A 27,607-nucleotide genomic window follows, 5' to 3' on the forward strand; every position below is an offset into this window, starting at 1 on the left:
AAACAGGCAGGTCGCTCGGCCAATCATATCATTTGGACCGAATGATATGATTGGTCAGAGTTTTCACAGAATATTATGAGAATGGAATAATGATGAGTTTCTATGCCTGGTGGATCTCTCTAATATTTTAGAGTGCTATTACCTTATTAATAGCATTTTAACCTAAACAAAAAAATGTAACAAAAGGTATAGCTTTAATTATAGCTTCGCGAGACAAAATTCACTTTGTCGAGAAATATTGTCGCGTTTTCGTCTCACGAGTTCTCGTCACACCCCTAGTTATAACGCAATATGTTTGTTAACCCCTTCCACTAAAAACTCTAATTCCATGGGATCAGGCTTCATTTTGTGCTTGCTCTGCTCATCCAAACTCTCCATTAAGACATGCAAAACCCTCATTTAAATACTGCTGTCTACACCTGTTACTTGCGCAGTTATTCTTAGGAGATAAACCACAAACTAAACGTGCAGTCTGTTGCACTGCACATGCAATTTAGTAGTCTTTATTTGCGATCTTAGAACATCAGGCCCTATATGTTCCATAAAACATTTTAGCTCAAAAAGACAGTTTAACTCACATTTTACTCACTTCCATTATGTTGCATGTAACATTGGTGCCTTGATGCTCCAATCAAGTTATAGAAACATCTCAAGGATGATCAGTGGAAACAGGATGCACCTGAGCTCAATTTTGAGTGTTGTAGTAAAGGGTGTGAATACTTATGTACATGTGATATTTCAGTTTTTATTTTTAATAAAATTGCAAAAATGTCTAAAAAACCTTTTTCGCTTTGTCATTATGGGGTGTTGTATGTAGACTGATAAGAGAAAAAAGGAATTGAGTCCATTTTGAAATAAGGCAAAACATAACATGAAATAACGAAACATAACAAAATGTGGGGGAAGTCAAGGGGTGTGAATACTTTGCGGATGCACTGTATCTAGAAGAGCTGTTGTTTTTTCTAAAAACTTGTTTCCCTTTTTTTCTTTTTTACATCGCAGCTGTGAAGTCCTCAACCTGAATGCTACTTGATGCCACAGCAGTAAAGAGATGAGAACAAGAGTCCAGCTTTGGAGCACTAAGATTTTAATGGATGAAGCTCAGCCATGATGTGATGTTTCATTATGATCCTGTAAATTGGAAATGGACATATAGTGCACACTGTCGCGATGGTACGCCTGTGGTCTGTAAAGTTTGTTTTAATGAACTAGGTATGAATCAGTGTTTATATTGTAGATGAGTTTTTTTATTATGTATTTTACAAAACAAAAAATAGCAGGCAGATCAATTCAGACAATGTTGTGCTGTCATATTTCTTTTGTCTCCACTCTGTGTTACAACACATTTGTACAGATGATTAAAATGTTTCAAAGATGTTGTTGCATTCATTTATTTGTCACAGTTATGTTTGACACAACATTAAGTGTTTCCATCAGTGGCCATCTTTCTGAATGTGAAACCAGCTGAATGTGTGAATGCAGCTGAAAAAAAAAATTGCAGGTATTTCCACTGATAAAAAAGCACAAGTGTAAAACCACACACAGAAGCCCTTGCATGTACACAGAGTGAGCAGCACTGTGACACTCACTACTACCGTTAAACACAGAGATGCAGAGGAGGGAGAGTGCGACATTGTTTACCACAAGTCTTGAGTCAAACAGATACAGACCACAACCCGGGCTTTTCAGCACGGGTGTCTCCAATATAGGCAATCGAATAAGAACAGAAAGCCACACTTGAGGTACAAAAGAAACTTGTGCTAATACAACCCATTTGTCTTCTACATGCAAACAGTTTTTTACTGAATACAAATCTCAAACTGCTATGCTTATGAAATCATTTTTAATCAATCATGGTGATTTAGCATGTTTCTCTTTAATGAACAAGACGCAGAGGATTGCAGAGAGGAAAACTTCAAGTCCCAACACACAAAGTTCCATCACCTCAATCTGGCAGAAACACAAAAATCACCAAGAATACTTATTAGCAAATATATGTGAATATAGACTGCTAAATAATCCCATTTAAAGTAGTAGCATATCATGTTGTTTATACACATGGCATGGTCTTACCCTCAAGTACAGATCATTGGCTGGATCCCACCCAACTAGGTCAACGGTGATCATACAAGCAGCAATGGCAGCTACAATAATGCAGCCACAGTTAACTCGGAGGGACACCTGCAACAAGAGTCACATGTTATTTTTTACACGAAGAACCACATTCACTAGCTGTGATGTATTATTTGTCAGGTTTCTATCAAGTTTTACTTACAGGTAGTAATCGTGGATATTTGAACAACAGGTTGGACACAACTCCTGCAAAGATGAACTGAGGAGGAGGAGAATGTAGCTTAGAGTCAACTGTACACACAAATTGTCACACTATGTTAAGATTTTGTGATCTATTCAATTAAGTTCTTGTTTGAGCAAAGACTTACAAGCACTCCTGTCAGATGGGAAAGTCTGAACAGTGTGAAAAGAGAGGCTTGCATCTCCTGGGTTGCAGCAAAAACAATTCCCACTCCCACACTGAGGACACCGCTCACCATCTGCATGGACTAACAGGGGATCAGAGACTAATAAATGATACACTCACATATCAGTAAAAATGTATTACATGATCATGTAAATAAGGTTATACAGTCCACCCTGTGAACTTAATATAGACGCCCTGTTAATATATATAGTAAATATAACATTTACATATAAACCCAGCATCAGCGGACACAAAAATGGTGTATACACGGACATGTAATCATGCATGAATTATAAATGCAGGTGTACATGTAATCGAAATCATGCTAATAAACACTATAAATAAACAAATAAACAAACATTTCAATAGACTGCACACATTGTACATTATTCTGAGAGTTAGAGAGAATATGTGAAACTTCAGCTTTACAAGTTTTTAAGAAGTGTTACCACAAAAACCCTCGACCAAGCATTTCCTGTTCCTGCTGCCAGTGCTATCTGCACAGCTATTTTGAATGTCCTTTTACTCCTAATCTGTCTATGATATCTTGCATGACCCGTTTGAGCTGTTCATTAACCACACACGTATACCATGAATTGTGTTTAGACAACCAATCACAAAGTCACACAAAAAGGAATTAGTAAAATATTGTGTATCAGTAATGTCTGGACTTCAGACTTTGCAAGGCACTGTAAATCATCTCTGATAATAAGTAGCGATGTATGTCAACGGAAGAACCCTACTTCCCTTTTTCTTAGACTATCACATCTTTTGTTGAAACTTACAATCTAGTTTGCAAGTTATTCTCACAAGTAATTCAATCAAATCAATACTCATAAAATATCATATGATATAATGCAAGACCTCTGAAATCAATCTTTACATTTGTGTGCCTTATAATATTTGATATATGAGAAACCCTTTGAGAAAGTAGCTTGCTGTGATGTACTTTAAAACAGTGCATTAGCTCAGGTGGAGTATGTTGTCGAGTAACTGCAGTGCTGGTAGTTTGATCCCTGGTTCTTCCTAACTACATGCTGCAGTGTCCTTAAGTAAAGTTCCTGATGACAAGTGTGTACCATCACAAATCTATATGTGGATGAGATTTGTCACACTTTGCAGGACCCTTTTGGAGCTCAGTCTGTCCAAATATGAGATCATCAAATGTTTTCATAACTACCTTGATAAAATATTTCATGGCTGTAGTATGACATTAGATCAAAAGTGTTCATGTTGTATTTGTCGCTCTTACCCCCAACACAGCAGGTTGTTTCTGAAGCAGGCTATGCAGCGGCCCTTCCTTGTCTGGTACGAGCTCTGTCGCTTGGTAATATTGCATCTGTGGTGGCATTCTCAGGCCTGATCTATGTTGGTCGTTGTCATCTCCGTGGATGTCCATGTCAACATCAGCGCAGGCCATGGTGCTTCACTGATCTGGAAGGATGATGGTCAAGGATGGATTAGTACCCTGAAGGCCCCCTGGGCACTGGAGCTCATGCGCCCTTATTGACTTTTTACTGCCAACGCTGTCCAGTTTCCTCATTCACGAGTTGATACAACCTAACCACAGTGCCACCCTGCCATCAAATTGACAAATAAAAAAGTCAATCATGAGACTTCATTTTCTTGAAAGTAACTTTTTTCATAATCAAACTAGATAATTGCATTGCTGTCGGGGTGGAAACCTTTTAATTCCATATTTTGTTTTGGACATACTAGGTTTCCAACAGTGACCATAATTATCAACATTTAGAGAATGGGTCAAGCCTTGAGTCATATTTCTGTAGAGCCTGACAAAAAAAAAGAAAAGAAAAGAAAAAAAAGGATTTTCATGGAGGGCCCTCAGAAGCCCTTGGGCACATACCCAGTTTGCCTGTATGGTGGATCCGGTCATGTAGATAGTGTTTCTTATTACTTATAATTATATGAAACCAGGGGGATTTCTAGGATTTGAGGACATTTGGGGCTTAGCCTGACACTCTGTAGGGGGGTCCGAGGGAATTTTACCTTTTTTTTTTTTGTTAAACAAGCTTTATTTTGATGATTTTTTAAATGTGCTCTGGCACCTTATTTACATCCAAAGTACATGTCTTAATCACTGAGAAACTTGAATGTATACCTCAAAAACCGTTTAATTTCCAGATAAATTCTGAAATCTGATGTCAAAAAAATGTGTTGTTAGTAATTAGTATTTGTATAGAGTAGTAGAAGAATATTTGACAACCGCTTTCATCAAACATCAAACGCGCGCAGGAAGGCCGATCGTCTGTATGAGTGCACATAAATGGCAATTGTAAATAAATATTTATATTAATTTACAACACATAAATAAATAAATAAATAAAGGCCTTATAAATGATACATGGACCAATCAGCCTATCAAAAAAAAACCTTGACTGTCTTTATGGTTCCTTATTATAGTTCCTTATTTGTAATATAATAAAAAAATAAATAAAACAGACTGACTTATGGGGAATTAATTTGTTGATAATGAATCGGCATTTTGTGTTTCATAATAAGTTAAACTGTCAGTTTTAGTGCTGTGTTTACAACAATTATTGAGGTAAACAACCTTTTAACATTTTAAGAAAACATGTTAGGCCTAGTTGTTGTGTAGTCCTTTTACATCAGGGTTTAATCTTGTGCTTGGTTTTGTTTGTTAGTATGTCCTTTAGTTTAGGCCTACATTTGGATAATAAATTGTACTTTTAAAAGTTTCTTACCAGTTTTATTTTTCTGCCCCCTGTGCTGTCTCTTTGTGTTTGTCTCTCAAAACGTTTTCTTTTAATCTTGACTCATTTGCTTGTTCTTTTTTTCTTTCTTTCAACACTATTTTCCTCACTTAGGCTATGTCTCATCTCTCAGGATTTATTCACTTACTCTGGAAATAAGAAATATAAGAAACTTTCCTTTAAAAAGGCTGAGTGAGCGTGAAGCACTAATTGTGGACAATTGTTGAAGAACTACAGTAACATTACTACAATATAGGCTGTCAATTAAAAGTTTTTCTATAGAAAAACATACTAAGCTACTTTTCTTTGTGTTTTGCCCGGCATTCCACTAAGCCTACTTCCACAGCGCTATCTGACTGCTTACTGGAAATTAAATCATGGCTCTCACTCAACGTTCTTAAACTCATCGGCGACAAAAGTGAGGTCTTCCTCATCGGTACCAGATCAACCTTAGCCACACTCAACACTTTCTCCATGTCCATCAACAATTCCACTGTTCCTCCATCCCCTCAGGTACAGAGCCTGGGTGTCATCCTGGACAGCACATTATCTTTTGAAGCCCACATCAATAATGTAACTCAGTCTGCATACTTTCAATTACGCAACATCAATCGTCTCCGTCCCTCACTTTCACCAACCTGCACTGCTCTCCTGGTAAACACCCTGATCACATCGCGTCTGGACTACTGTAACTCTCTCCTCTTTGGACTTCCGCGGAAATCTCTTCACAAACTCCAACTGATACAGAACACAGCCGCTTGTATCATAACCAGAACTCCCTCTATTGAACACATCACTCCTGCCCTGCAGCAACTTCACTGGCTCCCTATCAAACCTGGCACCATCATATCTCTCTGAACTTATTCACATCTACACACCTTCCCGAACTCTCCTCTGCCAACCAGCTCTCTGCCCCATCTGCCAACTTACCTACCATGGGGTCAAGAGCCTTCAGCTGATCTGCCCCCCGCCTTTGGAACTCTCCCCCACCTTTAAATCCCGCATGAAAACGCACCTATTCAGAGTGGCATATTCTGTCTCACACTAACTATGTAATCTTTGTTCTTGTTTACTTATTGTACTAATGCACTTTGTAGTCACATTCATATGTATTCTTTTAGGCCTACTGTTGTTGTGTTATATGTGCCTTGTAATGTGTCCTTGAGTGCTTTGAAAGGCGCCTTTTAAATAAAATGCATTATTATCATTATTATCATTATTATTTAATACCGCCCATGTTCATGTCATGGGCTATATGACCCTTTGTTTGTAACAGGCGCTGGTGATGTTCACACTAACAGCTGTCTCCGTAATACAAGGTTGCGAAAAAAACGAGCGCCCCAAGAGGTCACAGCAGAAACTGCAGTAGGAGACGAGGCTGACCGGGCTGACCTAACAGAATCTAAAGTGATGAAAGTCTACACAAGTTATGGAGGCGGCTGAACGGCATTTTCAAGCGTCACATAAACCTTACATGTAAAATAACACTCAAAACTTTCAAAATTAAATGAAAAAAATCATCTTTGTGTCTCAGCGTTTTCCAGTTCAGCTGCAGTGGAAAAGAGGGAATTTGGCACAAAAAACTTTGAAAGATATTGAATTGATTTGCCTCATTTGTATGGTTAAAGTCTCATGTAAGCTTCAGATGAACTGAAATGCAAGTTTGCATAGAATGAGAGTCTGTGAGTTTTGTCCCCCATCACTTACATTAAAAGTGCATTATGAAGGGATCACTTTGCTAATGGTCATGATTGCAGCAAGATAACGTGTCAGTGTTCATGATCATGTTTGAGACTCCAGTTGTAATGTTGGTCTATTGGGTTGAATTTTATTTCTCCCTGGTATTATTTATACCTGCTGCCATCTGCTCATTTTTACTATTGTATGATGATGTTGTATGTTTTTAATAGTGTGTTGTACAATGTAGGCCTACTTTCACTGTATTTTGTGGGGTTAGGGTTAGGGTTAGCGAAAGATAAATTTCAACTGAGGTGGACTAATCTAATCTAATCTAATCTTTTTCTACCCAACATATGTAATTAAGGTGGACACGATATCAGAAATATGTTTAGATATATTGCAGTTCAATATATTATCACCACAACTACCGCTTGAAAAGGAACAATAAAACTAACTGCTGAAACAATTAAAGGAGCAGTGTCAATAAGAACTAAAAACAAAATATGAGGCTGCATTGCAAAGCTATTGTAATACAGGGAATCGCAGTAACCACTAATACATCATGCATACAATATAAGATCATAATTTCTGCCCGTGCATCAGTGGAGTTTCTTTACAACTAAATATACAGAGCGAGTTTAGTCTTCATCAGACAAACTGGAAAATTATTATTGATGTTAGAACTTTACATTATAATCAATTATAAATCAAGTGACAGCAGTATAATTTTACTCAAGTTCCTCAATTCCTTAACAGCCTGTAGGAGACACAGACACAAAAAGTTGCCTTGAATCTAAGATATTTCTAAGATGTTTAGTGTTTCTTAAATGAAACATTTAAAATACATGCAGAGAAACATACAGACCTTTACATACACACACACACTCTGTATGCAAACTTGTAAGATGCTTACAAATTCATGATGCTTACAAATTCATGATCTATAGTATAAATATGCAAATATAATATATTTATACAATATAAATATATTTCAATAAAGGTCTTAGATTGGGATTCTTACCACTGTCGTCTTGATCCGATTCTATTTCTCTATGTCTGTGTCAAACAAGTGAGGTGTGATTAGTCACTTCCCTGCAAATACTTTGAAAGATGAGGTCGCCTTTCACCCAACTTCCTCACCCTGCCCATTGTTTCTAGGTCAATTTTTTGTATTGTCTGCATCTTATTGCCAATAATAGTATATTTTAGTATGTACAATTTAACAAAAACAATCGCAGTATAATTTATGAGCATTAATAAGTCTAAATATTGGTCTTTTGCACTTTTTGCACTTTTGCAACAATTGGTAATTCTTGCTGAATCAGTCCGTATGCACAAATTTTGTGGCTTTGTGTGAGTGTGAGAGAGGGTGGGTGGGTGGGGGAAGGGTGTTGGGGGGGGGGGGTTTAGACATAGAGAACTGGTGTGTCAGGTCATTTCCTTGTTAAACCCATTTGACAAAGCACCGAATTTCAAGTCTGAATCAAGAGAATAAAAACAACAGGTATGTTTCTGAGCATCAACAAAGTAGAGCATCAATGAGTTGAATTGATTTAATGTAATCTTTAACGTTTTTTGCACAGGACAATGAGGAACACGTTTGTATGTGATGATTCAATGATCATCACCATACCCATTTGCAGTCTCAGGGACGCTCGAGAGGGTCAACTGATGCCGGACAAATTTCACTGTGTGTTCAAAGACACCTACAAGGTTTTTGCTATAAGGGGAAAACCTAAACCTCTTGGGGTAAGTTGAATTGTTCTAATGTAGGAAGAGTCAGGACTACACACTGATGCTTTTATATATTTGTCTTTAATATAGACACAATAAAATGCAGCACTGTAATCCAGTTTTATTCTCTTTTTTTGTAAGGCAGCCCAGGCCATCGCTGGTGTGTTTGTTCTTACACTCGGTCTGATTTCTAAAGGGGAAATACAGTCCTGGTGGCTAACTTTACCCAGCATTCTGGTAAATATAGATTCAAAGCTAAACTGAATTCACTCCTGAATTCTGCATGATTCTGTGAAAACTCTTATGATTCATAAAAAACATAACTACAAATCAATTGTTTATATATTTCTATTGCTATTTATTTTTATGAGTAATGAGGATTGAAATATCTTTACTTTATCATAATGTGCTCGTGTACTTCCTTTTACTTCTGTGTCAATATATAAAGCTACTTTTGTTTACCTCAGTATGTGTGCAAAGTATTACAAAGTATTATAATAATATCACCTGTGTAAAATCATTAATCATGTTTTTATGTTTTTTTTATGTGTTAGTTTGTGGTCTCTGGTTTCTTGACCTATGCTGCAGGACAATGTCCAAACATACACTTGGTAAGTAAACTGAAACTTAAGGAAAAAGTTAAATTAACTATTATAGGAGAATTAACCTATGAATTTGGAAATGATTGCATGTGCTGACTGGATAGTACTGGTATGTGTACAGTAATATGTTACTAATCAGATTTTTTTCAGGAGGTTTCTGACAGGATTTTTTTCAAAGATAAAATAGTAAGATTAATTTGATTTAGATTAAGATTGACATATTCAACCCTATTTTTCTATATCTTCCCACGTGCAAAATAGGCCATTAATAGGTTTGCAAGTAGAAATTAAAGTAACTAACAAACATATTTTTAGGTTATTTTCAAGCAGATGATGAGGGAGAGCCGCGTCAAAAACACTGCACATCTGCATGTGAATCATTTCAGTTGATCATTTCATCACAATTTGTCTAAATGTGGTTTGTACTGTAAGAAAATAAGTTAGAGAATCTTTTTGTAAGTTTCTTGTAAATTTTGATTCCTCTTATTTTTTCTATGACCCCTGCGCTATTACTGTTCTCTTCCCCTTTCAGACAAAACTGTCGTTCTCTGTGAACATCATCTGCTTCTTCTGGTCAATTGCAGCTGTTTGTCTCTGTGCAGTCATGTTTGACAGCACCTCAGAAGAGAATAGGACGGTAAAGTAAAATAAAAGTATAGCTCTCTGAAATACAAAATAAATGTTAATCGTCTCCTAACACTCTCTCAACGTTTCATAGGAATCGTTTCATCGAGGAATCAATGGACTGATTATATCTCTCCTGGTTGGTGAAAAGATCATAGCCTTGTTCTTGATCTACTGGCTGAGTAAAGCTGTTTGCAGAGAGCATTTCAACTCTTTGGTATGCTCCTTTCTTTATACATCAGCTACATATAAACCCTAAGAGGAATAAAATATATTGTAACTAATGGTAGCCTTTCTTTTTCTGCAGCCCATGGTTCTGCTGAAACAGGGAGACTGAAAATACTGCAAAGAACAGATGAAAGTCAACGAACAAAAGACTAACCACTGATATTTGTGATGCTTTAGACTTCCTGAATGTATCTCAGTGTATAGCAGCCTGTCAGTGTTATATACCTCTCATCATGCTGCGCAACAAAGAAGAATTGTGAAAGTTATTGTTTTTGTTTCAGCAAAAAGTGGGTTGAATGTAAATATATAGCGTATCACTTCTTGTATGTAAATTGCCAATTATTCTTATCATTTTTGTTTTTGTACAGCTCATCTAACTACTTATATTGCATTGTTTTATAATTTTACAACAGTATGCCGTATCAAATCAGAAACGTAAGTGTTGCTGCTTCTGCGCTTCACAATTATCTTCGGTTTCTATAAAGTCCTGGAGAATGCTCTATTATCTCAACTCCTAGAAGTTTACATCATAATTGAAAACTTTTTGCGCTTCTGAAAATAGTGCTGCATTTTGCATTTTGATACTGTAGCCCACCGTATGTTGACTCTAAATTTCATGAACTATTTTAGATTTATTATTCCTTGTTGTAATATCCAACTTTATCTCTTAGTTAAGCAGACTGATCAGGCTGTTTAACGGCTATCAAACTATTATGAGTCCTATATGACCTGATTCATTTATTCATTGTTATTTTACTACTATTATATTCATCTCAGGATCGTTAAAATGTTGGTTCAATTCAAATTTCATTTCATCTCACCTTGACTGCTGCAGCGAGTGAGATAAAATGTACTTCTTGTCTGTGTGAATTTCCACAGTGATCTTGCGTAACTATGAATTTGTGAACATAAAGCATGAGGTCTGTAGCTTGATTGAACTTGAACTTAAACTTAACTGAACTGTACTCAGGCTCAGACCGTCATATACGGTCTTATTGACCTTTTACTTTTCTAAAACTTTGTTTATACTTTCTTTTTAATCATTGCTGGTTTTACTGTCTTGATTTGGACACATGAATAAAGATCAATACGTTTATACTTCATATACTTTCAAGATTGTTTTTTTTAATGATTGTCTTCTTATGGACATACAACACATTTCTCTACTGTGAACAATTCCAGATAATTAAAGGGCAACATAGCAAATGATCTCCAAAAACAATGAATCTACATTTGATTTTAGTTAGAAAATGAAAGTGTAACATATCAAGCTAATTTCAAGCTTAAATCCAAACGTGTTTTTTAACTAAAGTGAATAATTTACCGAACCCTTACATACTTTTTATATACTGATCATTAACAATGTCCCCCATACTAGCCTTATAACACACCAATCATAGTCTCAACACCAAACTTTTGAACCACAAAACTATTTTTTATTAATAAATACCTTACCAATCATTAATAAATGGGTGATTAATTGCTAATTAAGCTTTTGAGGAGCACAGAGTGTGTTCTTTAGGTTTTACACTATTTTTTTATGGAGAAAAAACATTCATAATCACACTATATTATGATTGCCCTATATGTTACCTAAAACAGGAGAACATGAAAGCCATCAGTTCCACTATCACCAGTTTTATTTAATGTAAAGAATGCAATTCCATTTTTGAACGTGCAAACATGTGTATCAGCTGCGCTAAAATGTTTTTGAAAAGTTGAAATATTTTCTATTTTTGCATTTTGGTAAAAGTCATACGATTTGAGACTAAAAGAACAGTGTTCAGAGTGTTTTCACTGCTCTTAAGTTATTATTATTATTTTTTAAAAGGTCAACCTAAACAGTTTTAAAGGTTTTATCTGAAATTAGTCATTATTCTGATCTCTCTGCTAGTGTTCCCCAGCTACTAGACATGAAATAAATAAACCTTGATAAACATGGTGTCCAGTGGTTGACTTGATAGGGCAATAGAGACCCCTGCAGTAAGGATGTTCTTTTGGTTTCATACGAAGCCAAGAGCGGCCACAAGAGGGAGATAAACACACCCACCCACCATAGACTGTATGTTAGATCAAATTACCTTTCAGTGAAGGTAGGATTCTAGGCAAGATATTCATTTGACTTTCACATAACTGAACTGTTGTACTACTGTAGTTCCCATAGCCCATACACAGGATACACTGTCATTTTAACGTAAGCTCTAACATAAGCTACAGCTCTAGACAGATAATTAATTATTAGGTGGATTTATAAGTCAGGCTGTGTTTATTTGTCATGGTTGTAAAAGCCTGGCATGGAGGTCATGCTATAAACAATCATAGCAGCACATGATGGAGGAAGGGAAGCGAGACACGTGGACTCTTCCGCCTTGGGAAGCCAATGAAAACCTGAAGTGGGCAACTTCTCTCTAACTGTCTTCTTCCCCCTTAACCCTCTCCTGCTCACATTGCTTTGGGTGTCACCTTTCAGTGCCGTTACATACGCTTCTCGCTGCGTTTGCAATGTGATAAACATTAATGCCAGCCATTTCCGTCGCATTGTAGGGAGTTTGTGTTGTCTGCTTCTGGGGGCCGGAGGAACACTACCCCCCCGGCTGCTGCTGCTGCTGCCTACTGCTGCTTTCCTTGGTTATGGCGTCCGTGTATAGCGGGTCCCATACCTTGAGCAAAGATGATGTGAATTACAGGATGCATTTCCGAATGATAAACGAGCAGCAGGTTGAAGATATCACCATAGAGTTTTTCTACAGGCCCCACACGATAACGCTGCTGACATGCACGGTTCTCAGTTTGATGTATTTCGCCTTCACAAGGTAAGTCGCTAATGTTAGCCTCGGAGGGTTAGCTTGGTTAGCAGTGATGCTCTTGACAGTGCCAGGTACAACGGGGAGAACAGCTAGCTTGTAGCTATTATTTTAATGGATTTTCTAGATGAAAGTAACTTAACGACCCCGCATGAAGGCAATGCGATGACCACTTTCCCCTTGCTGTCATTAAACCTTAATAAGCTAATGAAAGGAGGTATTATGTAAGGTTATGTTAGTCCAGTGATGGGCAACTGTTTCGTCCTGTGCTGGCATTAGCTACAACAATGTAACTAGCAAGGGAAAGCGGTCACAACGATACAAATAAAGTGCGTATCTCCTTGTAAAGCCCCTACAAATATAACATAATGCAATGTCGGGCTGTTGCTGTTTGAAACTTGAACATATATGAGCCTCATCCAAATTGAGACAGCTGTGGAGGGGGATACAAAGGACTGACTGGTTTTTAAATGTGGCATGTTTTAAAGGATAAAGCACAACATGATGATAGTAACTGCTGGTTGGAAATGTTTCTGTGCTTTGTGTGTCTGCAGAGATGATGGACATCCTGACAATAATCTCTGGGTGGGGCTCATCCTGGTCATCTCCTTCTTCCTCATCATCAGCGTTTTGGCATTTCCAAATGGTGAGCAAAGAAACAAGCACACTGTAGCTATTCTTTTGCTTTTGCTTCTTTATTTTTAAGCACATTATGTCTGAGGGCAGTAAATAATTCCCACCATTATGCCTTAAGAACAAGAAAGAATCTCAATAAGTACCTTTTTAATATGAGATAAATACATTTTATTAAGATTAAGTTAAATGTATCTTGACTACATGAGTGAAGAAGCTATATTTAGATTGTGGGGTCAATAATCACTTTCAGCATGGCATCATCTGTCATTTTTAGTCACTATTGTTAGGACCGGCATTCTCATGATAGGTATGTCAACCTCTCTAATAGGCCATAAATCATATCTACCAGCTGGCATGAAAAAGGGGAAGTGTGCAGGGTTCTGAGAATTTGTGTCACAATAACACAAAGAAAAGCAGATTAAACTGTTTATTGTCCACTCTTCCACTCTTTTTTGTTGTAGTTTATATCTTTTACATATTTTTTCTATGTGCTCATTGTAGGTCCATTCACCAGACCACATCCAGCAATATGGCGAATAGTTTTTGGTGAGTATTGGATAGGGGGAGGGGGGGGGGGGGTGTTTATGTTTGAACTTTCCCTTCTGAATGTCATGTCCTCTTGCTGTGAAGGTCTGAGTGTCCTCTACTTCCTCTTCCTGGTCTTCATCATCTTCCTGAACTGGCAGCAGGTAAAGCAGCTAATGTACTGGTTGGACTCGAATCTGCGCTATGCCAAGAGAGAGGCGGACATAATGGTGAGTGATATAGGCTTGCACTAAAAGAACATTTATATTCAGATTGATTTAAGCTGGGCTCAGACTACAGGAATTTTGGACTGATGTATCCCTGCTGACAGTAGTAGGAGAAGTCTGGTCTGAGACCTCAGTTGGTACCGATGTTCGGCTCAGATTATCTGGTAATGTGACCACTTTACAGATTCAGTCTTAAATTTCCTGTACAGCTTGCAGACTCATCAGGATTGCACCGACAACTTCAAACATGTTTGATATTCAGGATTTAAAACCTGGATGATTGCTTCACTATGTTCAGAGTGTGACCACAAGAGCTAATGAGAGATACAAGTCTTAGCAGCAGTGTTGCCAAACAACTGTAAACATCATACTGTTGACAGATATTAACACTGACAGTTAAAATCTCATCTCCAATTCTCGACTCGTTTATCCTTCTGCTTTTGTTTTTTTCTCCCTGCAAAGCATGTCTAAAGCAAGTTGTTGCACCATGTCAGCCTCCATTTTGTTTACATCTGCTTGCCAAGAGATCATGTGAGGCAGCGAGGCGGGATAATAATATCCCGTAGTGTGTGATGTGCCATTATTTTCAAATCTTGTAGTGTGTACATGTTTCAGATAGAGAGAAAAACATCTGTGAAGTTCTCCTTATGTGCGTGATGCAACCTGATTTCAAAATCAATCAGGCTTTTAAAACTCCTGTAGTCTGAGCCCAGCTTTACCCGCACTAGTTGTCTTCACTATCAGGGGATTATCAGTCATTGTAATGAGGGCATCTGTGCTGCTCTCCACAGGAATATGCTGTGAACTGCCATGTCATCACCTGGGAGAGAATCCTAAGCCATTTCGACATCTTTGCATTCAGCCATTTTTGGGGTTGGGGTATGAAAGCCCTGCTCATTCGAAGCTACGGCCTCTGCTGGACCATCAGTATTACCTGGGAGCTGACTGAGGTACAGCAGCACACACCAGACACTAGAGCAGCATACTGTGATGTGTCAATCCCTGTCTGACTGTCTGTATCTCCCTGTCTCCTTTCTCTTTATAATGGATATGGATTTCCTACACCCTCAAGAATATTACTTATACATTAAGTAAAGTAGGCTGAACATTTCACAGTTCTCCAAGTATGTTTTAGAAAGCCTTCTTGTATCCTCCTCCCACAGCTATTCTTCATGCATCTGCTGCCTAACTTTGCTGAGTGCTGGTGGGACCAGGTGATTCTGGATATCCTGCTGTGCAATGGAGGTGGCATCTGGCTTGGCATGACTGTCTGCCGCTTTCTGGAGATGAGGACCTACCACTGGGCCAGTATTAAGTATGACATTGTATTCTGGAAATTACAGAAGGCCATTTTATCTGGTTTTGTGTTGATCGTTAGGCTGTGTGAACAGTACAAACAGAGATGTACCTACCTTTTTTGAGTCATTTAGTGTTTAAAAGGTGAAGTAGGGTTTATATTGGAGATCAGCCATGATTTAGTTATATCAGCCTTTATTGTAGACAGTAATATATTGTCAGCCCATGTAAGCTACCTTGATATAAACTCATATTAAACCCTCATTAAAACTACCTTTTGTAGGATGATATGACATCTTAAAGATTTTTAAAAACAGATCTTTCTTTAAGTAATGAGAATTTGTGCAATGTTATACCTTTTTTTTTTTAAATTAATTTCAAGTTTTTTGTTATTTGTGCATCATGAATTGTGGCTACATTCACCTTAATTGATAACATTCATGTCCTTTCATCCATGTTATAAAAGTGTAACTTGATTGTAATATTCAAGGAAATCATAAGAAGTCATAATTAGTAAGACAGCTTTTAGTTAAGTAAGCAATATCTAATATATTTAATTAGTTTTACTATTTTGTTGCATCAGGTTAATTAAGTGTACTCAGCTCAAGCAAGGGATTTCCTATAACCTGTTAAAATGCATAAATTGTTGTTTTGAAATCTGATCCACATTCTCATTAGTGAGGAGTGGACTTGAATGATTAATGTGATGGATTTACTTTCATCTGACGTTGCACACTGCACTAACATAATACTTACTGTAAGTCTATCTGCAAGTCTTTGTAATCCTTCTTCTGTGCTTCCCATCTAGGGACATCCACACCACCACAGGGAAGATCAAACGAGCTGCGTTACAGTTTACCCCAGCTAGTTGGACCTATGTACGCTGGCTTGACCCCAAGTCTTCCCTGCAGCGAGTGGCAGGCGTCTATCTCTTCATGATCATCTGGCAGGTGGGTCGGTAAGAAATCCTCTTTCACCATCCCATGGTGACTAAGTGCTGACTAGTCGGGGATCATCCAGTGTGTTGTGGGTGTTAAGTCCAGGCTAATCTAATTTCCTCCTCTGTTGTTGAAATCTAAAACCTAGTCTCACGTGGATCCATATAATGACCTGGTGTCCTGCTGTTTACACATTAACAGCTAATCCCATAAGAGTGACAGACAGGCTGGATTGCTCGGGAGCAATTAATGGTAATGAGAAAACCATGGATGGAGAAATTGAGTCAACTATGGCTGCTAAAGTTGTAGCCTGTGGCTGCCATGGTAAGGAAAGCTGCAGTTTCCCTCATTTTTGTGTGTTGATGAAGCAAAATTGCCACCCTCTCGCCCTGAGTCAGGCAGCTCCCAACTCTCTTGAGGCTTTAATAGTAATTACCAGTCTTTGAGAAATAGCTGAAGAGACGGGGAACGGCTCCGCTGTGCTCAGCGTGGTGACAGTTGAGCTGCTCTCCACTGGTTTCAACCACGCAGGCTCCGGGCCAAATGAGTGAATAACACTGCAGCAGTCCACCCTCTCATTATCTTTCAGTGCAGATGAGAGGGACTTGAACAAAGTGTCCCTCAGAATGCCCTGTTATTATTGCTGCCAGTGTGTTAATCCAAGTGCCACTTGCTTTGTAAAGGGAATCTGTCAGTGTCCCAATTTCTGTTACTTTCAGTTTTGTTAAAGGGGACATAACATACTCTTTGTGATTTTTTTCTTAATACTGTTACCATGAGAGATGTGTGATGTTAAACATGGTCAAAATTCCAAAATTTGAGGTGGAAGTATGTAAAAACCCTGACTTCAGTATGCTCTGGATGCACTATTTGCTGTGTCATCTCTACTTCCCGGTCAAATTAATGTCAGACTGTTCATGCACACCCATAAACAGCCACTGTTCTGTAGCGTTTGTTGCTGAAATAGTTTCAGAGCTTGTTAGCATTGTCCACTCACATATTTATCTCATGCGTTTTGTCAAGTGTGTGCATGTCTGTGTAGCTCTCTGCGGTTAATCTCACATACTACTTGACCACATTTATGACTGTATGCTGAATGACTTCTTCTGATAGCAGTGATTACCACAATTTTATAACACAATCAACTCCTAACTTCTCACACTTCTAAACTGATAGGGCTACAAGTGATCAACAACTGCTGATCACTGACAAAAAACAAAGACAAAACTGACATTCACAGAAAAGTTTGATCTCATCTTGAACTGGGGCATTTGCAGATTAATTCTATACCTAATGTTCACCTAGTGAAGCGGCCCTCAGAAACTCACAGACCAGAGACTCGACTGTCAGTGAGATACACACGGAGAAAAGAGTTAATGTGTGTTGAGATTTTTTTTATAAAGTTAATAGATATTATTGTTATTATTATGTTATTTTTTATTTTTTATAAAACTAAGCTTTATTTAAGAAGCACAATCTAAAGCTTTCTGTAATGCACTATATTTTAAAATGCCATCTTTATTTGATATAAGAAAAGAAAATGTATTTATCTTATTCTTTTTTATTGTTATTTTATCTATTTGATTATTTATTTGAATCCCAGTGTAAATACTAATAAATTAATTTGACAGTCTACAATCTACCCACTAGACACAGATGCTGCTGTAACTACAGTGCTACTTCAAGCTACTGAAAAATAACACAGATATTATGATGTTCCAGACCGTCACTTGAGGAAATGTTCACAAATTGAACCTCAGTGAATTTTAATTGAATACCCCTTTACTATTGTTTGTCTATGTGGCTTCCAGGGCTGCTGGTAGTCTGCCAAGGGGCAGCTTCTGAGAGCTGGCCAATCAAAACAGAGTATGCTCATCACAAGTGGGCCTTTTTAAAGAGATGGGAGAAAAAATAAAGAGATTTTTGAACTGTAAATCATGCAAAGATATTCCAGTAGAGCCCCAGGATATGAATTACCTGGACATGTGCTTGTTATGTCCTCTTTAAATAATCAGTAAACATTGCCAGTGAAAATATTTTGAACAATCTTCAAGCAACATTATAAAAACCCTAAAATGTAAGAAATATTGTATTTTTATTTTATCGGAAATTATCTACATATTATGAAAAAAGGCTCAAACTTTTATTAGTGAAATCACAAAGTCGAGCAGACTACACGCAGTACTGAATATTTCTTTCACAAATGTTACCATTGTCTGAATGTTTTAACTAAGGGCTGAACTGGTTTCAGTGCATCTGCCTTTAATAAAGTGCTACTTCAGTGAGTCTCATTGCCAACAAACCTTATTCACAGGAAACAGTCTGAGTTGTCAGGTCTAACTAATAACGTTAATAATGGCTTCTTTCCTTTTAAGTCAGCCAGTTTCAGCTCATTGACGTGGCTTACTGGCACGTTAATTGAAGAGGTGTCATTAAATGTTATTTGTTGCACCTGTGCTTTTTCTGCCATGACACCAACACATCCGTGTGGACATACAAATATTGTTGAATGGTGGACCACTCTTAGGCTACGTTTATACGTACCCGGTTATTTTAAAAAACGGAGTGTGCTGTTCACATTGTCAGAAACAAATCAGATATGGGTCACATTTGAGCGAACAAATCGGATTCAGGTCACTTTTATTACTGTACTATTCCTCACACATATTTCCATGGAAATATTATTATTATGATGTTATATTATGGCATGAGAATTAAACAGCTGTTCTGTGAGTTAACTGTGTTTTGCTTTAATCTACATAAACCCTTTACTGCTCCCCCTTAAAATAATATTTAATCCTCATGTGAAATGCCGTACCAAGCACCAGTTGAGAGTAGTACAGTGTTCGTAAGAAGTAGCACTGTGACACATCCATTGTTGTGGCTTAGTACTCTAGCACATTGAATTTGAATCGAAACAATGAGATTAAAGTGCTGACTTTTAGCTTTGAGTGTGTTTAAGTATGTTCTCATTCTTAGAGGGTGAACAGAGTTGAAACTGTGGTGTGATTTATAAACATAGTCTTGCAGGTTTAGGTTGATGCAGCAGGAGAATGTTCCTCAACATACAGATACAAATGAACAAGGTTTCTAGGGCCAAACAGTAAAATGTTCTTGATTGGCAAACTCAGTCACCTGATTTCAATCCTATTGAGAATGTGTTGCACCACTGAACCAGACTAAGGGCAAACAAGGTGCTTATGGCTGTATATATGGATTAGAATCAAATCTTAAGTATTTATGTTAATTTACTTTAAAGTATAAGTGTTATATTGCTACTGCATTTTATTGTCTTCTCTCTGTCTCCCTCTTTGTTCACAGCTAACAGAATTGAACACCTTCTTCCTCAAACACATTTTTATCTTCCCTGCGAGCCACGCTCTTAGCTGGTGTCGGATCCTGTTCATTGGTATCATCACAGCTCCAACAGTGAGGTAAAAATACTGTTTTACCAACAAGAAAATGAGTCCCACAAACTTCTAATGCCGGATGTTACATTTTTTTAATGTTGGTTTTTTTACATGTCCTTGTTTCGACATTTTGACAGACTAGTACTGCAAGTGAAATTTGCTAACGTTTCCATTATGTTTGTTTTTGCCTCAGGCAGTATTACGCGTACCTTACAGACACACAGTGCAAGAGAGTTGGGACCCAGTGCTGGGTGTTTGGGTAAGTGAATCCTAAATGTTTGTCTTGACTAATGTGGATTGTTGTCTACTGGCCACAGACCAGTCCTATATGTGCTCTGCTATGAGTGAGTGAGTGATTGAATGAGTAATGAAGTTACACTATGAGTTGGCCAGCCGATTGTTTCAGTTTCCTTGTTGGCCGGTTCTCTTTCAAAATGAATCATAAGATAAAGCAAGCAGAGGATAGCAGTATGACACAGAGTGACTGTGTTTGTTGCTCTGAGCTCTGACGCTCTCAGCTCCAGTGTTAAACACAGCAAATTTGACTAAACTCCTGTTTAAACAAACATGTACCAGCTTATTTACCATTTCCTCCTCCACTGTCCAGTGTGATTGATCAGCAGCTGGCAGAGATGACAGTGGCTGGTAGAAGAGATCCTCTGTGATGGATTTTATAAATGAACTCAAGCTTTTTATTTCTCTGATGTTTTCACATCACAGATTATGAATAACAGCATTAAAACACAAGTCTTGCAGGTAAACATGCGACTCATGTAGCTGTTATATCAGTTTAACGTGGGGTGGTGGCCCTGCAGGTGCGCTTGATTTGAAACTCAGCGGAGATAAGCCTTCTGAATTTGAACCTGAAATGCTGGCAAAACTTCAATTTACAATATCCTCTGCAACCTCCATGATCAATGACTGGAAAAGATGAAAAAAGGGCAAATAGAGGCATGAGAGAGAACGCACAGTGAAATCACCCAAATAACCATCACTGACATAACACATAATGCAGAGTGAAAAATTAGAGACATGCACAGAGTGAAACAGATGAAAGAGTAGGGACAGCTAATTGATAGGTAATTCGAATAGTTGTAATCAGAATTAAAATAAGTTTTCTTTCAAATAAAACATAAGATATGAGTGGGAAGTATTGTTTTTGCAACTGCATTTATAATCTTTTTTTCTACTCAAACATAGTGTAGCCATGTCATGTGATATGCTACTTCAGTACACTTTCCGAGCACATACTACTGGGACCACTACAGAAAATGGCAGCATTTAATATCCAAGAATTCACATTATACACTGCCCCTGTAACTCACTGACCTCAATTTCACACACCAGCCATATACAAGGTTTTGACCTAGTTTGGTTTCAAGTGAGGCCCAAAAAGTCAGTTATATTACACTACATATTAATATACAAACTGTTGGATTCCTGTGGTGTGCATATCAGTCAGTGAGGGTGTCAAGGGCAGATAAAGAATGGATGATTAAACATGACAAATGTGTACTATTTGGTGTGAACAGTGATATTTGTCCAGGCACCACAGAGTTTACTTTATAATGCTGTAAATCTCACTAAGCAAATGTTCAAGGCAGTGAGCATAGGGGGAAAATGGCATACTTGTTTTGAATTTTTTTGGGGGGGTTTTTTGTACTGAAATTTAAAATTGATTACAGGTGGGTCAGAGGTTTCACTTGTTTGTTTTTTCTCCCCATTAACAGAGCAATAGCCTTCCTGGAGGCCTTGGCATGTATTAAGTTTGGACAGGACTTGTTCTCAAAAACACAGATCCTCTATGTGATCCTCTGGCTGGTGTGCTTGGTAAGATCAGCATCACAGTATTATTACTATTCTGTGTCTAAATGAGTTACCATGGTCTTCTGCAGTTATTAAAAGGCTAACATGCTTTAACATTACTGCCATAACATCAAAGACATACATACCCTTCTGTTTTAACATTAAACACATTTTAACTAACTACTGCAGTAGGTTATTGATTATATCCATTATATCCATTATATCCATTATATCCATTAAACTTTCTGTTTGTCTGTTTTTAGGCCTTCATCACATTCCTGTGCTTATATGGAATGGTTTGGTATGCTGAAAATTATGGTCCAAGAGAAAAGGTATGTTTTGTCTTTGAAAAGGTATGTTAATAAAATGCAGCTCATTTGGCCTCAGATTAACTGTACCTTTTAACCTTGTTGGGAATGCTTTATCTCCTGGAAACTATTTGCTGCAGCTATTAGTTAGTTTGCAGTCTGTTTACACACCTGCACAAGTGTTAAAACAAAAGCCCCTTCCGGACCACTTAGGTAAATATTATAACAGTGGCCTGAAGTCTGAATAATTACCCTTGTCACTTTAATCCAGACCTATTGGATCAGACCTAGTTATATTACACTTGTAAAGAGATGAGCACTTTATAAAAATGATTTTCCCCTTTGTAGTAAGGGGCAAAAAAGGTGAAGATAAGAAACCCTCATTCAACAACAAGTCAGACCTGCACTCCTTTTTTATATTTTCAATTTTCATTCATGCTGGCTCTAAGATTAGAATTATGAATATCAGGCAAAATGCTTTCATACAGAATTTAAGTAAATAAAAAATGTATGTGAGTCCCATTTATCGTAATTGCATTGCTGAAATTCCCTTTCTCATACATTATGAAGTTGGTTAGAAAACATTTTGTGAGTTTCACTGTGAAAGGTAATTAAGGCTTCAGTGGCAAGATATTGTAAAAAAAAACAAAAAAAACAAAACCCCATCACTGTTGAATAATAAAAAACACTTTTCTTCTTTTATATCATTACTTTTCAAGTCAGTGCCACTGATCCCACATTCGAACCAGTATTGCACGAGTATAGCAGCTCTCATATCTGAAAGGCAAAAAGCCGTTACAGATATGTGAAGCCTGCGATGTTATGTGTTCCCTCAGTGAATATTAACTTTGTTTCTAGCTGCTATACTTTCTCTGTGTAGTTAATGGTATGTGTGTCATGTGCCTGAACTTCTCCTTTCACAGAGCCTCTCAGAATGTGAGGACAGTTATTACACAGACTCTGCTGACCACCTTTCAGAAGGATTTAAAGGTACAGTAACTTCACTTCACTGTTGTTCATCAACCACATAAAAGTGCTTATTAATGTATTCATCAGTCTTCAGCTGTTATACTATGGGGGGCTGACCCCTAGTGTTGAAATGGTATGTTACTCATATTGTAAATGTGCAGTTCAGTCCCACTTTTTTATGAACTTATTTCGAGTGTTTTATCCTCGTGTGTCAGGAGAGACAGAGCTGGACGGCGACAGTCCTATAACCAGACGGAGAGGAAAGGGCTCAGGAAAGACCCAATCCATCAATGGCCTGGACAGCCAGTAGGAATCAGAGCCAGAGGCTGGTGAGCGACTCCTGAACTCACTCAGAGGAGCCGGGTGTGAAGGATCACAGGTTGGATAAAGGGAGGTAAAAAAAACAAAGACAAGACCATTCCCTGGTGTAATTGTGAAGTCTAGAAATCCCCCCAACTACAGTAGAGGGAGTGGAGACTGGAGAGACTGTGTGTGGTGGATGAACAGCTCCATACAGTGTTTATTAGGAGGGCACAGAAGGCTTGGACTACAGTGAAGCACACTAAAATGTGTGCTGTAGTCATAAAAGCTCCTAAACCACTGATTGCAGGTTTCTGTGTGTGAAAGAGAACGAGAGGACGAGTAGTATTTTTGCGTGCGTGTGTTAGAAAGAAATGGCAATAAAGAACTGCCGACTCTAGATTTGACTGCATGATCATAGTAGCTGATAAACTATAATTTACAAACATTTATCCTATGATACACTATATCATTGATGGCTAATGTGCATTTGACTGGTTTACACCAGCCTTAACTACATTATGTTGGTTCAAGACATATATAGAAAGCCATTATGTACAATTTATCACATTACTTGGAGCCTCTATGTCTATAGCATAGAAATGCTTAAGTCTTTTTTTTTAATAAGTATCTTGTCATCTATTGTCTGTTTACATCAAATAGACGTTCACGCTGTTTAATGTTTATAACTTGAATGTGAACAGGATTTCAATGCAAGGCGGCTTTAGCTGGGGAGGATAATTGACTGAGGTTTTGTGTTTGACCTGGAACAAAGCGAAGCACACCGTTAAAGCACTTTTCAGAATGTCTTCTTGGAAATACTGTACATTTGTAATGTTTTGAGTATTTTGTGAATCATTGTGACCTTGAGTGATTTTATTCTCCCTGTCCATCTGTGGCTGCTATTTTTTTTTTCTTGTTTACTGTACTGATAATGGAGGGCAATTATTCAGATTCTTGCATGTGTTGTAAGGCTCTACCTGTCTGCGTGCGGGTGACTTTGTTTTACTGCCGACCTTCTTGTTATTGCATATATTGCATCTGCATGTGTGTCAAATCAAGTGTTTTTAGTAAGAAAATGTAGTCAAAGGATCATTGTATTACACCACACACACCAGGGCAATAGTATTGTCACTTTTTGTCTTTCACTGTCATTGTAACATTTTAATTCACCCTTGTGCCTGTATGCATGTTCTTCTTTTTTTATTACTAACTTTTCTCAGTTTGTATGAAGACACAATTTTGAGCTTTTGTGTGTAATTCTTCTGCTCTGGAGTGCTTTATTAAAGGTTTATTTTAATTTGCTCTGTCAGTATCATCTCAGTACAGATATATCCCTCATAATCCCTGACAATCCAGACGTTGACCTCTGTGGAATGGACCAGGCTCCCATGGTAGACACTATAAATGGTACATTGTCTCTGGATTTAGACGTAATTTGCCAAAACAAGTCTGCTGAACATTTCTTGTGCTGTTATTTTTCACTGTGAAATAATGAAACATATTAAAATGTTTTACATTTCCTCTTAAACTCGTTGTGATGTTATTATTGGAATGAACTGAAGTGTTACTAGCTCTTGAGATTGGAAATTAGCGGTAGAAATGTTCCTGAATATCGATTCCTGTTTCTATTCACATCGTGCAGAAAATGTTCTTGAACATTTCAGGGATAGACTGCACATGGGTAAGAGGCTTCAGAGTGGCAGCAACACCAGTACATCCCACTTAAAGCAATAAACTAATACATTTTTATTACTCATTAAATAAATCCTTGTTATACTGTTACTTTATGTAAGTAGGAAGGTATTTGTGTACTTGAAAATAGGAAATTATGAATGACCTTGCCTGACCCCTGAAGAGTGCTCCTCTGCAGCAAAGAAGCGCCGGATTGGCTGACACAAGCACTGCCTGTCTCAGATCATATTTCACTCAGTCTGCACACCGTGAAACTCACAGACTGAAATAGCTGCCATGTGCCGACCTATAACAAGAATGTATTTGAAGGTACAGTTGATCTTCCCTGGGAAAAGAGCAGCAATAAATGTCATATAGTCTTAAACATTATGAGTATTAGCAGGCGTTTATGTAGGAATTCTGCTGAAAGAGAAAAAACATAACACCTTTCACCCTAGTTGTGACAGCAGTGAATATTTGGGCATATCTTTGTCTTTTGATATTTGATATGCATATGAAATAAGGAATTGTATTTATTTTTTTTGCTACTGCCTTCTACTGTGTTTGAATATGTCAGAGAAGTCTGCACTGATCAAAATATAAATTACCACTTTTAAACTCTCCAACTTGTGTGTGACTTGACTTCCCAAAGAGGGCAGCAGAGAGCCTCAGTATCCTGCAAAATATCACGTGATCTTCTGGGCCTACAGCACAGGACTTTAGTGTGCTGACAAAAATGTTGCAGTGCTCTTTCTCTTTTCATCACTCCATGACCTATCTTAGGTAGGTTTACAGAACATAGGAATCTTGTAGTCATGACCAGCAGTCCTGGTTCCCCGCGTCGTGGCAGCCTGATTCCTGAGGGGATTCTGAGAGAGATCCAGATCAACTTGCTGGAGTGTAAAGTCTGCTTCGAGAAGTTTAGCACTCAACAGAGGGAGCGCAGACCTCAGAACCTTTCCTGTGGCCATGTACTCTGTCTGGAATGCATCAAGGCTCTGTCCCACCCTCTCCTGAGGAAGCTGGAGTGCCCGTTCTGTCGACAGTTGTGCAGTGTTGACAGCACCTCCCACTGCCAGGTTCTTAGTGACCTGCAGGAGCTGCTGTTGTTGCGGAGTACCACATCCTCTGTTCTACCTCGCAGGCCAAAAGCAGCCCTTGGTTTGGCCACAGGTTTGCGATCCAAGGCTCTGTACCTCTCCGCAGCTTTTGGCAGTTGGGGGACTCTTATCAACCCCACTGGAATAGCTGTTTTGGGGTCTTCTGGGACAATAGTGGTGGCGCATGATGGTGAGAAGAGGGTGGCAGTGTTTAGCCCAAAGGGTAAGAAGCTACACAGTTTTGGGCGTAGAGGAAAAGGCACTGACGATATCTGTTACCCAGTGGATGTCGCAGTGATTCCCTGTGGTTATGTGGTGGTGACTGATGCAGGAGACAAAGCTGTGAAGGTTTTCACCTCCAGGGGGAACCATGTGTTGACGGTTAAGGATTTCTTCCAGCTGCCATGGGGTGTGGACACAGACAGCAGTGGGCTCATCTTGGTCTCTGATGTCCAAGCCGGCACACTGTCCTGCATTAAAGTAGACTACACTCATGGTACCACTCAGCAGCATCAAATAGTAGTTTCAGATCTTCAGCATCCAAAAGCAGTGGCCTGCTGCCGGGGGACTGGGAACACAGCGGTGATAGAGCATCTAATCGATGACACTCATCCACCAGAGAAGCACCAACACACAAGGCTGAGAGTGTTTACCAAAGACTTCCATATCCTTTATCAGACAGACAGTTTCAGTTTGACCCTAAAGACCTCAGTCTGGCTCAACATGTCAGGTGTGGCGTTTGACAGAGATGGAGATGTGCTGGTGATCGACTCTAATCAGGGGATGATTTGGAGTTTGCGGAAGCTCCAGAGCGACCCAGTCCTAACTCCTCTTGTGAGAGACCACCTTGTCCGCCCAGGTGGGCTTGTGTCATTGAACAATATGCTCATCATTCTGGACAGTGGAGACCACACGGTGAAGAGTTACACTTCTAAATCTGAAAGTGGACCCATGAAATAGCTAATGTAAGAACAGGGTTTGAGTACTGTTGTATTATGTGGTGTAGTGAAAGTTACCTGGAAATAAAACTACTTATAACATCTAATGAATTACATACATTGAAAATAATAAATGTGAATTTAATAAATTGAGTGTTATTAAATGCTTTGTTGTGTACATAATTCAAATACAGGTACCATTTTTTGACTTTGTAAGACTTTTTGTCAGGCAATCATGTCAAACTAATGTTTTTGTTGAAGTCATCCTGCCTTTTCTAAAAAACACTTTAAAAAATAGGTAAAAAAGGTAAATTATATTTTAAATATAATATGAAGTTATTTTATATTTTTTACACAGGTATTTTTTATAAAGTGAGCCACTGCCCTGCTGCTAGAGAGTATAATACAAATATTTATTATTTCCTATTATTGATATTGCCTTCAAAATAGTTTTTCGATGAAATTGGTCAAATTCAGTCTTACTACAACTGATAATACAATTATTCATGTAGGATGAAAAAATGAAAAAACTATTTGAGTGCAAAAGTATTTGTGCTCATGTCATCATTTGTATTGTTATTGTCTATATTGATCTTA

General features: G+C 38.1%; 5 protein-coding genes across 6 annotated transcripts in view; 4 read left to right on the forward strand and 1 right to left on the reverse strand.

Moving 5' to 3' along the window:
* zgc:158766 (uncharacterized protein LOC100009641 homolog) overlaps positions 1 to 1,826 on the forward strand; it is a 24,058-nt gene extending 22,232 nt beyond the window's left edge. Inside the window, exon 23 of the mRNA XM_053326877.1 lies at positions 1,003 to 1,826. Coding sequence (XP_053182852.1) covers positions 1,003 to 1,008 — 6 coding nt within the window. The 3' untranslated portion in view covers positions 1,009 to 1,826. The remainder of the gene's footprint in view (positions 1 to 1,002) is intronic.
* On the reverse strand, positions 1,822 to 7,963 carry si:ch211-269k10.4 (uncharacterized protein LOC100150242 homolog). 2 transcript variants are annotated; one of them, XM_053326878.1, is made up of 6 exons: positions 7,913 to 7,963; positions 3,732 to 3,913; positions 2,442 to 2,561; positions 2,276 to 2,332; positions 2,074 to 2,181; positions 1,822 to 1,950 (listed from the first exon to the last, which is right to left on the reverse strand). In XM_053326878.1, exons 2-6 carry the CDS (start codon positions 3,897 to 3,899, stop codon positions 1,852 to 1,854), a joined length of 552 nt encoding a protein of 183 aa, XP_053182853.1. In that variant the 5' UTR covers positions 3,900 to 3,913; positions 7,913 to 7,963; the 3' UTR covers positions 1,822 to 1,851. The 2 variants fall into 2 exon arrangements, with proteins under 2 accessions (XP_053182853.1, XP_053182854.1); XM_053326879.1 differs by lacking the exon at positions 7,913 to 7,963 and adding an exon at positions 5,203 to 5,223.
* A 393-nt stretch (positions 7,964 to 8,356) lies between these two features.
* Positions 8,357 to 11,043, forward strand: LOC128366497 (uncharacterized). The gene is made up of 7 exons (XM_053327229.1): positions 8,357 to 8,395; positions 8,475 to 8,640; positions 8,767 to 8,862; positions 9,180 to 9,236; positions 9,760 to 9,864; positions 9,946 to 10,068; positions 10,159 to 11,043. Exons 2-7 carry the CDS (start codon positions 8,479 to 8,481, stop codon positions 10,186 to 10,188), a joined length of 573 nt encoding a protein of 190 aa, XP_053183204.1. The 5' UTR covers positions 8,357 to 8,395; positions 8,475 to 8,478; the 3' UTR covers positions 10,189 to 11,043.
* Positions 11,044 to 12,695: 1,652 nt separating this feature from the next.
* Positions 12,696 to 23,363, forward strand: ptdss1a (phosphatidylserine synthase 1a). The gene is made up of 13 exons (XM_053326603.1): positions 12,696 to 12,892; positions 13,438 to 13,529; positions 14,021 to 14,065; positions 14,150 to 14,274; positions 15,063 to 15,221; positions 15,435 to 15,586; positions 16,376 to 16,517; positions 19,827 to 19,939; positions 20,109 to 20,174; positions 21,646 to 21,745; positions 21,985 to 22,053; positions 22,953 to 23,019; positions 23,214 to 23,363. Exons 1-13 carry the CDS (start codon positions 12,711 to 12,713, stop codon positions 23,306 to 23,308), a joined length of 1,407 nt encoding a protein of 468 aa, XP_053182578.1. The 5' UTR covers positions 12,696 to 12,710; the 3' UTR covers positions 23,309 to 23,363.
* Positions 23,364 to 25,787: 2,424 nt separating this feature from the next.
* Positions 25,788 to 27,069, forward strand: LOC128365968 (E3 ubiquitin-protein ligase NHLRC1-like). Its single transcript, XM_053326602.1, has one exon. It carries the CDS (start codon positions 25,788 to 25,790, stop codon positions 27,030 to 27,032), a length of 1,245 nt encoding a protein of 414 aa, XP_053182577.1. The 3' UTR covers positions 27,033 to 27,069.
* Positions 27,070 to 27,607: the final 538 nt, after the last annotated feature.

This window comes from Scomber japonicus, chromosome 10 (assembly GCF_027409825.1).
Source record: "Scomber japonicus isolate fScoJap1 chromosome 10, fScoJap1.pri, whole genome shotgun sequence".
Taxonomy (NCBI): domain Eukaryota; kingdom Metazoa; phylum Chordata; class Actinopteri; order Scombriformes; family Scombridae; genus Scomber; species Scomber japonicus.